The 12,802-nt window shown below is 44.6% G+C and overlaps 1 protein-coding gene across 1 annotated transcript in view; it reads right to left on the bottom strand.

Moving 5' to 3' along the window:
- Positions 1-1,002: 1,002 nt before the first annotated feature.
- The window catches only part of LOC147979461 (uncharacterized), a 29,871-nt gene continuing 18,071 nt past the window's right edge, over positions 1,003-12,802 (bottom strand). The window contains exon 2 of the mRNA XM_087515215.1: positions 1,003-1,466. Coding sequence (XP_087371341.1) covers positions 1,003-1,466 — 464 coding nt within the window. The remainder of the gene's footprint in view (positions 1,467-12,802) is intronic.

Genomic DNA, 12,802 nt, shown 5'->3' with positions numbered 1-12,802 from the left:
GTGGAAAATAAAGCCCAATATAGTCCAAAACAGTAGATAATATAGCATGGAGCAATCAAAAATTATAGATATGTTGGAGACGTATCAAGAACCTTCCGGGAGTGGGCATCCTTAACATAGAAACCAAGAGCGTCAAACTCAATAGTGACTGGATGTTCACGAGTAAGAGCACAAACAGATCATAAGTTTTTGATTAAGGATGGAGAAACAGGCACATTATGAGGAGGTAATGATGAAGAATAAAGAGGGAGGGAAGATGCACCGTGGTGAGTGATGGGAAGAGTGGTGCCATCACCGACGACGGTGCGAGAAAAGAAAGGGTAGGGAGAGGCACAGGAGAGGATACCAGGATTTGAAGCCATGTGAGAGCTAGCACCGGTGTCCATGTACCAGTCACCACCGCCATTATAGTTGCTCGGGGAAGGTGCGGCATGTAGAGCGGCGAGGAGCGCGGGGTCCCACGTGCCAGCAGTACCACCGGACGAAGAGGGGCCGCCGTAGGGAGCGCCATATGTCGAGGGTCCAACATACGCTGGAGCACCCCCATATGCCGAGGAGACGGGGGCGGGCGCGGTCAGAAGTGCCTAGTGAGGTGCCGGTCGGGGACCAAGCAGACCCGGAGCAGGAGGACGCGGGATGGGCATGGAATATGCATGCACCACACTTGTCCAGGGGTTATACTCCGATAGCCTGGGCGGCGTGGGCGTCGCGGCAGAGTTGGCAGGGGGCACAGTGTGGTGTTGGTGGAGCGAGCCCGGCCATCGCGACCCCCCGACACTTCTGCTTCCGCCCGCTAGTAGGCGCGTGTGTGGGTGCGGGTGGCAGAACCGGGGCAGGGGCCTGGAGAACTGGTGGAGTCGCACCGGAGCCACCGGTGTGGCCGACGTGAAGTGTCGTATGGGTCGCCTGCCACGCGGAGTGGCGGAGGCGCTTCTCCTCCATCCGACGGTAGGTGACCGCCTTGGCGTATGTCGGCGTGATGAGGGAGAGGTTGGCGGCGGACTAGCCGAGGTTAGGGTGCAGGCCATGAAGGAGATTGGTGACGAGGACGGAGTCGTCAATGGTCATCCCGACATCACGAAGCTCATCGGCAAGCACCATCAGCCGCGTACAGTAGTCATCGATTGAGAGATCATTCTGTTGCAGCATGAAGAACTCGCCTTGGAGGAAGACGCGACGCTGGATTTGGTTGTCGAGGAAGAGGTCGCACACCCATGTCCAGAAGGTGTGTGCCGAGGGGTCACGGGTATTGACCATGTTGAAGATGCCCCGCGAGACCGTGAGGAAGATCCACTTGATGATGCAAGCATCAACGGCCAGCCACTCATCATTGTCCTTCATATCACGGATGTCAACGCTCCCGTCAACGTGCTCAACGAGATGGGAGGGGCGAATCAGGAGCACGAAGTAGGTGCGCCAGGAGTTGTTGGACTGTGAGTCGAGGTCGAGGATGATGGGCACGTAATCTTTGATGATGAGGTCATTGAGATGGTCGGAGGTGAAGGCAGGGCGGCAAAGGAGTTGGTGTTGGAGAGGTTGTCCTTGGAGCGGTACATGATAAGCCAACTAACCCTACCATATCTCTAGGAGTCAAGCTATAGAAGGCTAGAGATCATAGGAAGATCAATTGGAGATCATTACAGATATGTCACGCTCAACACCCCGGATGGCATCCCCTCTTTCGTCTTCATCTATCGGTAACTTTACTTGAGGATATATTTTTATTCACCACATGGTATGTGTTTTTCTTGGAGTATCTTGATATGAGTCTTTACTTTTTAGTTTGCCACAATCATCCTTGTTGTACACACATTTTGAGAGGGACACGCATGAATCGTGATTTATTAGAATACTCTATGTGCTTCACTTATATCTTTTGAGCTAGGCAATTTTGCTCTAGTGCTTCACTTATATCTCTTTAGAGCACGTCGGTGGCGTTACTTTGAAGAAATTATTGAACTCTCATGCTTCACTTATATCATTTTGAGAGTATCTCTATACAGCGTGGTAATTTTCTTTGGTTATGAATTTAGTCCTAATATGATAGGCATCCAAGAGGGATATAATAAAAACTTTCATATAAAGTGCATTGAATACTATGAGAAGTTTGATTCCTTATGGTTGTTTTGAGATATAAAGATGGTGATATTAGAGTCATGCTAATGAGTAATTGTGAATTGGAGAAATACTTGTGTTAAAAGTTTGTGATTCCTGTAGCATGCACGTATGGTGAACCGTTATGTGATGAAGTCGAAGCATGATTTATTTATTGATTGTCTTCCTTATGAGTGGCGGTAGGGGACGAGCGGTGGTCTTTTCCTACCAATCTATCCCCCTAGGAGCATGCGTGTAGTACTTTGTTTCAATGAATAATAAATTTTTGCAATAAGTATGTGAGTTCTTTATGACTAATGTTGAGTCCATGCATTATACACACTCTCACCTTTCCACCATTGCTAGCCTCTCTCGTACCGCGCAACTTTCACCGGTGCCATACACCCATCTATTATCTTCCTCAAAACGGCCACCATACCTACCTATTATAGCATTTCCATATCCATTCCGAGATATATTGCCATGCAACTTCCACGGTTCCATTTTATAATGACACATACCATCATTGTCATATTGATTTGCATGATCATGTAGTTAACATCGTATTTGTGGCAAAGCCACCTTTCGTAATTTTTTCATACATGTCGCTCTTGAGTCATTGCACATCCCGGTACATCGCCGGAGGCATTCATATAGAGTCATATTTTGTTCTAAGTATGGAGTTCTAATTCTTGAGTTGTAAGTAAATAAAAGTGTGATGATCATCATTATTAGAGCATTGTCCCATGTGAGGAAAGGATCAAGGAAGCTATGATTCCCTCACAAGTTGGGATGAGTCTCCAGACTTTACAAAAAAATAAAAGAGGCCAAGAAGCCCGCCAAATAGAAAAAGGGAAAATGAGAGAAAAGAGAGAAGGGGCAATGTTACTATCCCTTTTTCACACTTTTGCTTCAAAGTAGGACCATGATCTTCATGATAGAGAGTTGAAGGAAATATGCCCTAGAGGCAATAATAAAGTTATTATTTATTTCCTTATATCATGATAAATGTTTATTATTCATGCTAGAATTGTATTAATCGGAAACATAATACATGTGTGAATACATAGACAAACAGAGTGTCACTAGTATGCCTCTACTTGACTAGCTCGTTAATCAAAGATGGTTATGTTTCCTAACCATGAACAAAGAGTTGTTATTTGATTAACAAGGTCACATCATTAGTTGAATGATCTGATTGACATGACCCATTCCATTAGCTTAGCACCCGATCGTTTAGTATGTTGCTATTGCTTTCTTCATGACTTATACATGTTCCTATAACTATGAGATTATGCAACTCCCGTCTGCCGGAGGAACACTTTGGGTGCTACCAAACGTCACAACGTAACTGGGTGATTATAAAGGAGTACTACAGGTGTCTCCAAAGGTAGATGTTGGGTTGGCGTATTTCGAGATTAGGATTTGTCACTCCGATTGTCGGAGAGGTATCTCTGGGCCCTCTCGGTAATGCACATCACATAAGCCTTGCAAGCATTGCAACTAATATGTTAGTTGTGAGATGATGTATTACGGAACGAGTAAAGAGACTTGCCGTTAACGAGATTGAACTAGGTATTGGATACCGACGATCGAATCTCGGGCAAGTAACATACCGATGACAAAGGGAACAACGTATGTTGTTATGCGGTCTGACCGATAAAGATCTTCATAGAATATGTAGGAGCCAATATGGGCATCCAGGTCCCACTATTGGTTATTGACCGTAGATGTGTCTCGGTCATGTCTACATTGTTCTCGAACCGTAGGGTCCGCACGCTTAACGTTACGATGACAGTTGTTATGAGTTTATGCATTTTGTTGTACCGAAGGTAGTTCGGAGTCTCGGATATGATCACGGACATGACGAGGAGTCTCGAAATGATCGAGACATAAATATTGATATATTGGAAGCCTATGTTTGGATATCGGAAGTGTTCCGGGTGAAATCGGGATTTTACCGGAGTACCGGGAGGTTACCAGAACCCCCCGGGAGCCATATGGGCCTTCATGGGCTTTAGTGGAAAGGTGAAAGGGGCAGCCCAAGGTGGCCTGCTCGCCTCCCCCCTCCCCTAGTCCTATTAGGACTAGGAGAGGTGGTCGGCCCCCCTCTCTCTCTCTCCCCCTCGGGGAATCCTATTAGGACTAGGATTTGGGGGGGGGGAGTCCTACTCCCGGTAGGAGTAGGACTCCTCCTACGCCCTCCTCCTTGGCCGGCCAGCCCTCCCCCTTGGCTCCTTTATATACGGAGGCAGGGGGCACCTCTAGACACACAAGTTGATCCTTGAGATCGTTCCTTAGCCGTGTGCGGTGCCCCCTGCCACCATATTCCACCTCGATCATATCGTTGTAGTGCTTAGGCGAAGCCCTGCGTCGGTAGAACATCAAGATCGTCACCATGCCGTCGTGCTGACGGAACTCTTCCCCGACGCTTTGCTGGATCGGAGCCCGGGGATCGTCATCGAGCTGAACGTGTGCTAAGAACTCGGAGGTGCCGGAGTAACGGTGCTTGGATCGGTCGGATCGGGAAGACGTACGACTACTTCCTCTACGTTGTGTGATCGCTTCCGCAGTCGGTCTGCGTGGGTACGTAGACAACACTCTCCCCTCTCGTTGATGTGCATCACCATGATCTTGCGTGTGCGTAGGAAAATTTTGAAATTACTATGTTACCCAACAGTGGTATCAGAGCCTAGGTTTTATGGTTTGATGTTATTTGCACGGGTAGAACACAAGTGAGTTGTGGACGATATAAGTCATACTGCCTACCAGCATGTCATACTTTGGTTCGGCATTATTGTTGGACGAGACGACCCGGACCAACATTACGCGTACGCTTACACGAGACCGGTTCCCCCGACGTGCTTTGCACACAGGTGGCTTGCGGGCGACTGTCTCTCCAACTTTAGTTGAACCAAGTATGGCTACGCCCGGTCCTTGCGAAGGTTAAAACGGAGTCTATTTGACAAACTATCGTTGTGGTTTTGATGCATAGGTGAGATTGGTTCTTGCTTAAGCCCGTAGCAGCCACGTAAAACTTGCAACAACAAAGTAGAGGACGTCTAACTTGTTTTTGTAGGGCATGTTGTGATGTGATATGGTCAAGGCATGATGCTGATTTTATTGTATGAGATGATCATGTTTTGTAACCGAGTTATCGGCAACTGGCAGGAGCCATATGGTTGTCGCTTTATTGTATGCAATGCAATCGCGATGTAATGCTTTACTTTATTACTAAGCGGTAGTGATAGTCGTGGAAGCATAAGATTGGCGAGACGACAACGATGCTACGATGGAGATCAAGGTGTCGCGCCGGTGACGATGGTGATCACAACGGTGCTTCGGAGATGGAGATCACAAGCACAAGATGATGATGGCCGTATCATATCACTTATATTGATTGCATGTGATGTTTATCTTTTTTATGCATCTTATATTGCTTTGATTGACGGTAGCATTATAAGATGATCTCTCACTAAATTATCAAGAAGTGTTCTCCCTGAGTATGCACCGTTGCGAAAGTTCTTCGTGCTGAGACACCACGTGATGATCGGGTGTGATAGGCTCTACGTTCAAATACAACGGGTGCAAAACAGTTGCAGACACGGAATACTCAGGTTATACTTGACGAGCCAAGCATATATAGATATGGCCTCGGAACACGGAGACCGAAAGGTCGAGCGTGAATCATATAGTAGATATGATCAACATAATGATGTTCACCGATGAAACTACTCCATCTCACGTGATGATCGGACATGGTTTAGTTGATTTGGATCACGTAATCACTTAAGAGGATTAGAGGGATGTCTATCTAAGTGGGAGTTCTTAAGTAATATGATTAATTGAACTTAAATTTATCATGAACTTAGTACCTGATAGTATCTTGCTTGTTTATGTTGATTGTAGATAGATGGCTCATGCTGTTGTTCCGTTGAATTTTAATGCGTTCCTTGAGAAAGCAAAGTTGAAAGATGATGGTAGCAATTACACGGACTGGGTCCGTAACTTGAGGATTATCCTCATTGCTGCACAGAAGAATTACGTCCTGGAAGCACCGCTGGGTGCCAGGCCTGCTGCTGGAGCAACGCCAGATGTTATGAACATCTGGCAGAGCAAAGCTGATGACTACTCGATAGTTCAGTGTGCCATGCTTTACGGCTTAGAATCGGGACTTCAACGACATTTTGAACGTCATGGAGCATATGAGATGTTCCAGGAGTTGAAGTTAATATTTCAAGCAAATGCCCGGATTGAGAGATATGAAGTCTCCAATAAGTTCTATAGCTGTAAGATGGAGGAGAATAGTTCTGACAGTGAGCATATACTCAAAATGTCTGGGTATAATAATCACTTGATTCAATTGGGAGTTAATCTTCCAGATGATTGCGTCATTGACAGAATTCTCCAATCACTGCCACCAAGCTACAAGAGCTTTGTGATGAACTATAATATGCAAGGGATGAACAAGACAATTCCCGAGCTCTTCGCAATGCTGAAAGCTGCGGAGGTAGAAATCATGAAGGAGCATCAAGTGTTGATGGTCAACAAGACCACTAGTTTCAAGAAAAAGGGCAAAGGGAAGAAGAAGGGGAACTTCAAGAAGAACGGCAAGCAAGTTGCTACTCAAGAGAAGAAACCCAAATCTGGACCTAAGCCTGAAACTGAGTGCTTCTACTGCAAGCAGACTGGACACTGGAAGCGGAACTGCCCCAAGTATTTGGCGGATAAGAAGGATGGCAAGGTGAACAAAGGTATATGTGATATACATGTTATTGATGTGTACCTTACTAATGCTCGCAGTAGCACCTGGGTATTTGATACCGGTTTTGTTGCTAATATTTGCAACTCGAAACAGGGACTACGGATTAAGCGAAGATTAGCTAAGGACGAGGTGACGATGCGCGTGGGAAACGGTTCCAAAGTCGATGTGATCGCGGTCGGCACGCTACCTCTACATCTACCTTCGGGATTAATATTAGACCTAAATAATTGTTATTTGGTGCTAGCGTTGAGCATGAACATTATATCTGGATCTTGTTTGATGCGAGACGGTTATTCATTTAAATCAGAGAATAATGGTTGTTCTATTTATATGAGTAATATCTTTTATGGTCACGCACCCTTGAAGATTGGTCTATTCTTATTGAATCTCGAGAGTAATGATACACATATTCATAATGTTGAAGCCAAAAGATGCAGAGTTGATAATGATGGTGCAACTTATTTGTGGCACTACAGTTTAGGTCATATCGGTGTAAAGCGCATGAAGAAACTCCATGTTGACGGACTTTTGGAACCACTTGATTATGAATCACTTGGTACTTGTGAACCATGCCTCATGGGCAAGATGACTAAAACACCATTCTCCGGTACTATGGAGAGAGCAACAGATTTGTTGGAAATCATACATACAGATGTATGTGGTCCAATGAATATTGAGGCTCGTGGCGGATATCGTTATTTTCTCACCTTCACAGATGATTTAAGTAGATATGGGTATATCTACTTAATGAAACATAAGTCTGAAACATTTGAAAAGTTCAAAGAATTTCAGAGTGAAGTGGAAAATCATCGTAACAAGAAAATAAAGTTTCTACGATCTGATCGTGGAGGAGAATATTTGAGTTACGAGTTTGGTGTACATTTGAAAAATTGTGGAATAGTTTCGCAACTCACGCCACCCGGAACACCACAGCGTAATGGTGTGTCCGAACGTCGTAATCGTACTTTACTAGATATGGTGCGATCTATGATGTCTCTTACTGATTTACCGCTATCATTTTGGGGATACGCTCTAGAGACGGCCGCATTCACGTTAAATAGGGCACCATCAAAATCCGTTGACACGACGCCTTATGAACTGTGGTTTGGCAAGAAACCAAAGTTATCATTTTTGAAAGTTTGGGGCTGCGATGCTTATGTGAAAAAGCTTCAACCTGATAAGCTCGAACCCAAATCGGAGAAATGTATCTTCATAGGATATTCAAAGGAAACTATTGGATACACCTTCTATCACAGATCCGAAGGCAAGACTTTTGTTGCTAAGTTCGGAAACTTTCTGGAGAAGGAGTTTCTCTCGAAAGAAGTGAGTGGGAGGAAAGTAGAACTTGACGAGGTAACTGTACCTACTCCTTTATTGGAAAGTAGTACATCACAGAAAACTGTTTCTGCGACACCTACACCAATAAGTGAGGAAGCTAATGATGATGATCATGAAACTTTAGATCAAGATACTAGTGAACCTCGTAGATCAACCAGAGTGAGATCCGCACCAGAGTGGTACGGTAATCCTGTTCTGGAGGTCATGCTACTAGATCATGATGAACCTACGAACTATGAAGAAGCGATGGTGAGCCCAGATTCCGCAAAATGGCTTGAAGCCATGAAATCTGAGATGGGATCCATGTATGAGAACAAAGTATGGACTTTGGTTGACTTGCCCAATGATCGACAAGCAATTGAGAATAAATGGATCTTCAAGAAGAAGACTGACGCTGATGGTAATATTACTGTCTACAAAGCTCGACTTGTCGCAAAAGGTTTTCGACAAGTTCAAGGGGTTGACTACGATGAGACCTTCTCACCCGTAGCGATGCTTAAGTCTGTCAGAATCATGTTAGCAATTGCCGCATTTTATGATTATGAAATTTGGCAGATGGATGTCAAAACTGCATTCCTGAATGGATTTCTGGAAGAAGAGTTGTATATGATGCAACCAGAAGGTTTTGTTGATCCAAAGGGAACTAACAAAGTGTGCAAGCTCCAGCGATCCATTTATGGACTGGTGCAAGCCTCTCGGAGTTGGAATAAACGCTTTGATAGTGTGATCAAAGCATTTGGTTTTATACAGACTTTTGGAGAAGCCTGTATTTCCAAGAAAGTGAGTGGGAGCTCTGTAGCATTTCTGATATTATATGTGGATGACATATTATTGATTGGAAATAATATAGAATTTCTGGATAGCATAAAGGGATACTTGAATAAGAGTTTTTCAATGAAAGACCTCGGTGAAGCTGCTTACATATTGGGCATTAAGATCTATAGAGATAAATCGAGACGCTTAATTGGACTTTCACAAAGCACATACCTTGACAAAGTTTTGAAAAGGTTCAAAATGAATCAAGCAAAGAAAGGGTTCTTGCCTGTGTTACAAGGTGTGAGATTGAGTAAGACTCAAAGCCCGACTACTGCAGAAGATAGAGAGAAAATGAAAGATGTTCCCTATGCTTCAGCCATAGGCTCTATCATGTATGCAATGCTGTGTACCAGACCAGATGTGTGCCTTGCTATAAGTCTGGCAGGGAGGTACCAAAGTAATCCAGGAGTGGATCACTGGACAGCGGTCAAGAACATCCTGAAATACCTGAAAAGGACCAAGGATATGTTTCTCATATATGGAGGTGACAAAGAGCTCATCGTAAAAGGTTACGTTGATGCAAGCTTTGACACTGATCCGGACGATTCTAAATCGCAAACCGGATACGTGTTTACATTAAACGGTGGAGCTGTCAGTTGGTGCAGTTCGAAATAAAGCGTCGTAGCGGGATCTACATGTGAAGCGGAGTACATAGCTGCTTCGGAAGCAGCAAATGAAGGAGTCTAGATGAAGGAGTTCATATCCGATCTAGGTGTCATACCTAGTGCATCGGGTCCAATGAAAATCTTTTGTGACAATACTGGTGCAATTGCCTTGGCAAAGGAATCCAGATTTCACAAAAGGACCAAACACATCAAGAGACGCTTCAATTCCATCCAGGATCTAGTCCAGGTGGGAGACATAGAGATTTGCAAGATACATACGGATCTGAATGTTGCAGACCCGTTGACTAAGCCTCTTCCACGAGCAAAACATGATCAGCACCAAGACTCCATGGGTGTAAGAATCATTACTGTGTAATCTAGATTATTGACTCTAGTGCAAGTGGGAGACTGAAGGAAATATGCCCTAGAGGCAATAATAAAGTTATTATTTATTTCCCTATATCATGATAAATGTTTATTATTCATGCTAGAATTGTATTAACCGGAAACATAATACATGTGTGAATACATAGACAAACAGAGTGTCACTAGTATGCCTCTACTTGACTAGCTCGTTAATCAAAGATGGTTATGTTTCCTGACCATGAACAAAGAGTTGTTATTTGATTAAAAAGGTCACATCACTAGTTGAATGATCTGATTGACATGACCCATTCCATTAGCTTAGCACCCGATCGTTTAGTATGTTGCTATTGCTTTATTCATGACTTATACATGTTCCTATAACTATGAGATTATGCAACTCCCGTCTGCCGGAGGAACACTTTGGGTGCTACCAAATGTCACAACGTAACTGGGTGATTATAAAGGAGTACTACAGGTGTCTCCAAAGGTAGATGTTGGGTTGGCGTATTTCGAGATTAGGATTTGTCACTCCGATTGTCGGAGAGGTATCTCTGGGCCCTCTCGGTAATGCACATCACATAAGCCTTGCAAGCACTGCAACTAATATGTTAGTTGTGAGATGATGTATTAGGAACGAGTAAAGAGACTTGCCGTTAACGAGATTGAACTAGGTATTGGATACCGACGATCGAATCTCGGGCAAGTAACATACCGATGACAAAGGGAACAACGTATGTTGTTATGCGGTCTGACCGATAAAGATCTTCATAGAATATGTAGGAGCCAATATGGGCATCCAGGTCCCACTATTGGTTATTGACCGGAGATGTGTCTCAGTCATGTCTACATTGTTCTCGAACCGTAGGGTCCGCACGCTTAACGTTACGATGATAGTTGTTATGAGTTTATGCATTTTGTTGTACCGGAGGTAGTTCGGAGTCCCGGATATGATCACGGACATGACGAGGAGTCTCAAAATGATCGAGACATAAAGATTGATATATTGAAAGCCTATGTTTGGATATCGGAAGTGTTCCGGGTGAAATCGGGATTTTACCGGAGTACCGGGAGGTTACCGGAAACCCCCGGGAGCCATATGGGCCTTCATGGGCTTTAGTGGAAAGGTGAAAGGGGCAGCCCAAGGTGGGTTGCGCGCCTCCCCCCTCCCCTAGTCCTATTAGGACTAGGAGAGGTGGCCGGCCCCCCTCTCTCTCTCCCCCTCGGGGAATCCTATTAGCACTAGGATTGGGGGGGAGTCCTACTCCCGGTAGGAGTAGGACTCCTCCTGCGCCCTCCTCCTTGGCTGGCCAGCCCTCCCCCTTGGCTCCTTTATAAACGGAGGCAGGGGGCACCTCTAGACACACAAGTTGATCCTTGAGATCGTTCCTTAGCCGTGTGCGGTGCCCCCTGCCACCATATTCCACCTCGATCATATCGTTGTAGTGCTTAGGCGAAGCCCTGCGTCGGTAGAACATCAAGACCGTCACCACGCCGTCGTGCTGACGGAACTCTTCCCCGACGCTTTGCTGGATCGGAGCCCGGGGATCGTCATCGAGCTGAACGTGTGCTAAGAACTCGGAGGTGCCGGAGTAACGGTGCTTGGATCGGTCGGATCGGGAAGACGTACGACTACTTCCTCTACGTTGTGTGATCGCTTCCGCAGTCGGTCTGCGTGGGTACGTAGACAACACTCTCCCCTCTCGTTGCTGTGCATCACCATGATCTTGCGTGTGCGTAGGAAAATTTTGAAATTACTACGTTACCCAACAGGAGTCTCCTATGTTGTCACTTTCATATACTAGTGGGAATTTTTCATTATAGAACTTGGCTTGTATATTCCAATGATGGGATTCCTCACTTGCCCTAGGTCTTCGTGAGCAAGCAAGTTGGATGCACACCCACTTAGTTTCCTTTTGAGCTTTCATAAACTTTTAGCTCTAGTGCATCCATTGCATGGCAATCCCTACTCACTCACATTGATATCTATTGATGGGCATCTCCATAGCCCGTTGATAAGCCAATTTGATGTGAGACTATCTCCCCTTTTTTTCTCCACAACCACCATATTCTATTCCACATATAGTGCTATCTTCATGGCTCATGCTCATGTAATGCGAGGAAGTTGAAAAGGTTTGAGAAGATCCAAAGTATGAAACAATTGCTTGGCTTGTCATCTGGGTTGTGCATGATTTGGATATTTTGTGTGATGAAGATGGAGCATAGCCAGACTATATGATTTTGTAGGGATAGCTTTCTTTGGCCATGTTATTTTGAGAAGATATAATTGCCTTGTTAGTATGCTTGAAGTATTATTGTTTTTATGTCAATATTAAACTTTTGTTTTGAATCTTACGGATTTGAACGTTCATGCCACAATGAATAAAATCACATGGATAAATATGTTAGGTAGCATTCCACATCAAAAATTCTGTTTTTATCATTTACCTACTAGAGGACGAGCAGGAATTAAGGTTGGGGATGCTTGATACGTCTTCAATGTACCTATAATTTTTTTTTGTTCCATGCTATTACATTATCTATTTTGGATGTTTCATATGCATTAATATGCTATTTATATTATTTTTGGGACTAACTTATTAACCTAGAGCCCAATGCCAGTTTCTATTTTATCCTTCTTTTTAAGCTTCGCAGAAAAGGAATACCAAACAGAGTCCAAACGGAATAAAACTTTTGCGATGATTTTTCTTGGACCAGAAGACACCCTGGAGACTTGGAGTTCAAGTCAGAAGAGCCGTGAGGCAGCGGCAACGGTGGAGGGTGCACCCTAGGGGGCGCCCCATGGCTTGTGGGCCCCTCA

This window comes from Triticum urartu, chromosome 3A (assembly GCF_056163025.1).
Source record: "Triticum urartu cultivar PI428250 chromosome 3A, HENAU_Tu73, whole genome shotgun sequence".
Classification (NCBI taxonomy): Eukaryota; Viridiplantae; Streptophyta; class Magnoliopsida; order Poales; family Poaceae; genus Triticum; species Triticum urartu.
The sequence above is the reverse complement of the archived record's forward strand: the minus strand, read 5'-3'. Positions and strand labels throughout refer to the sequence as shown.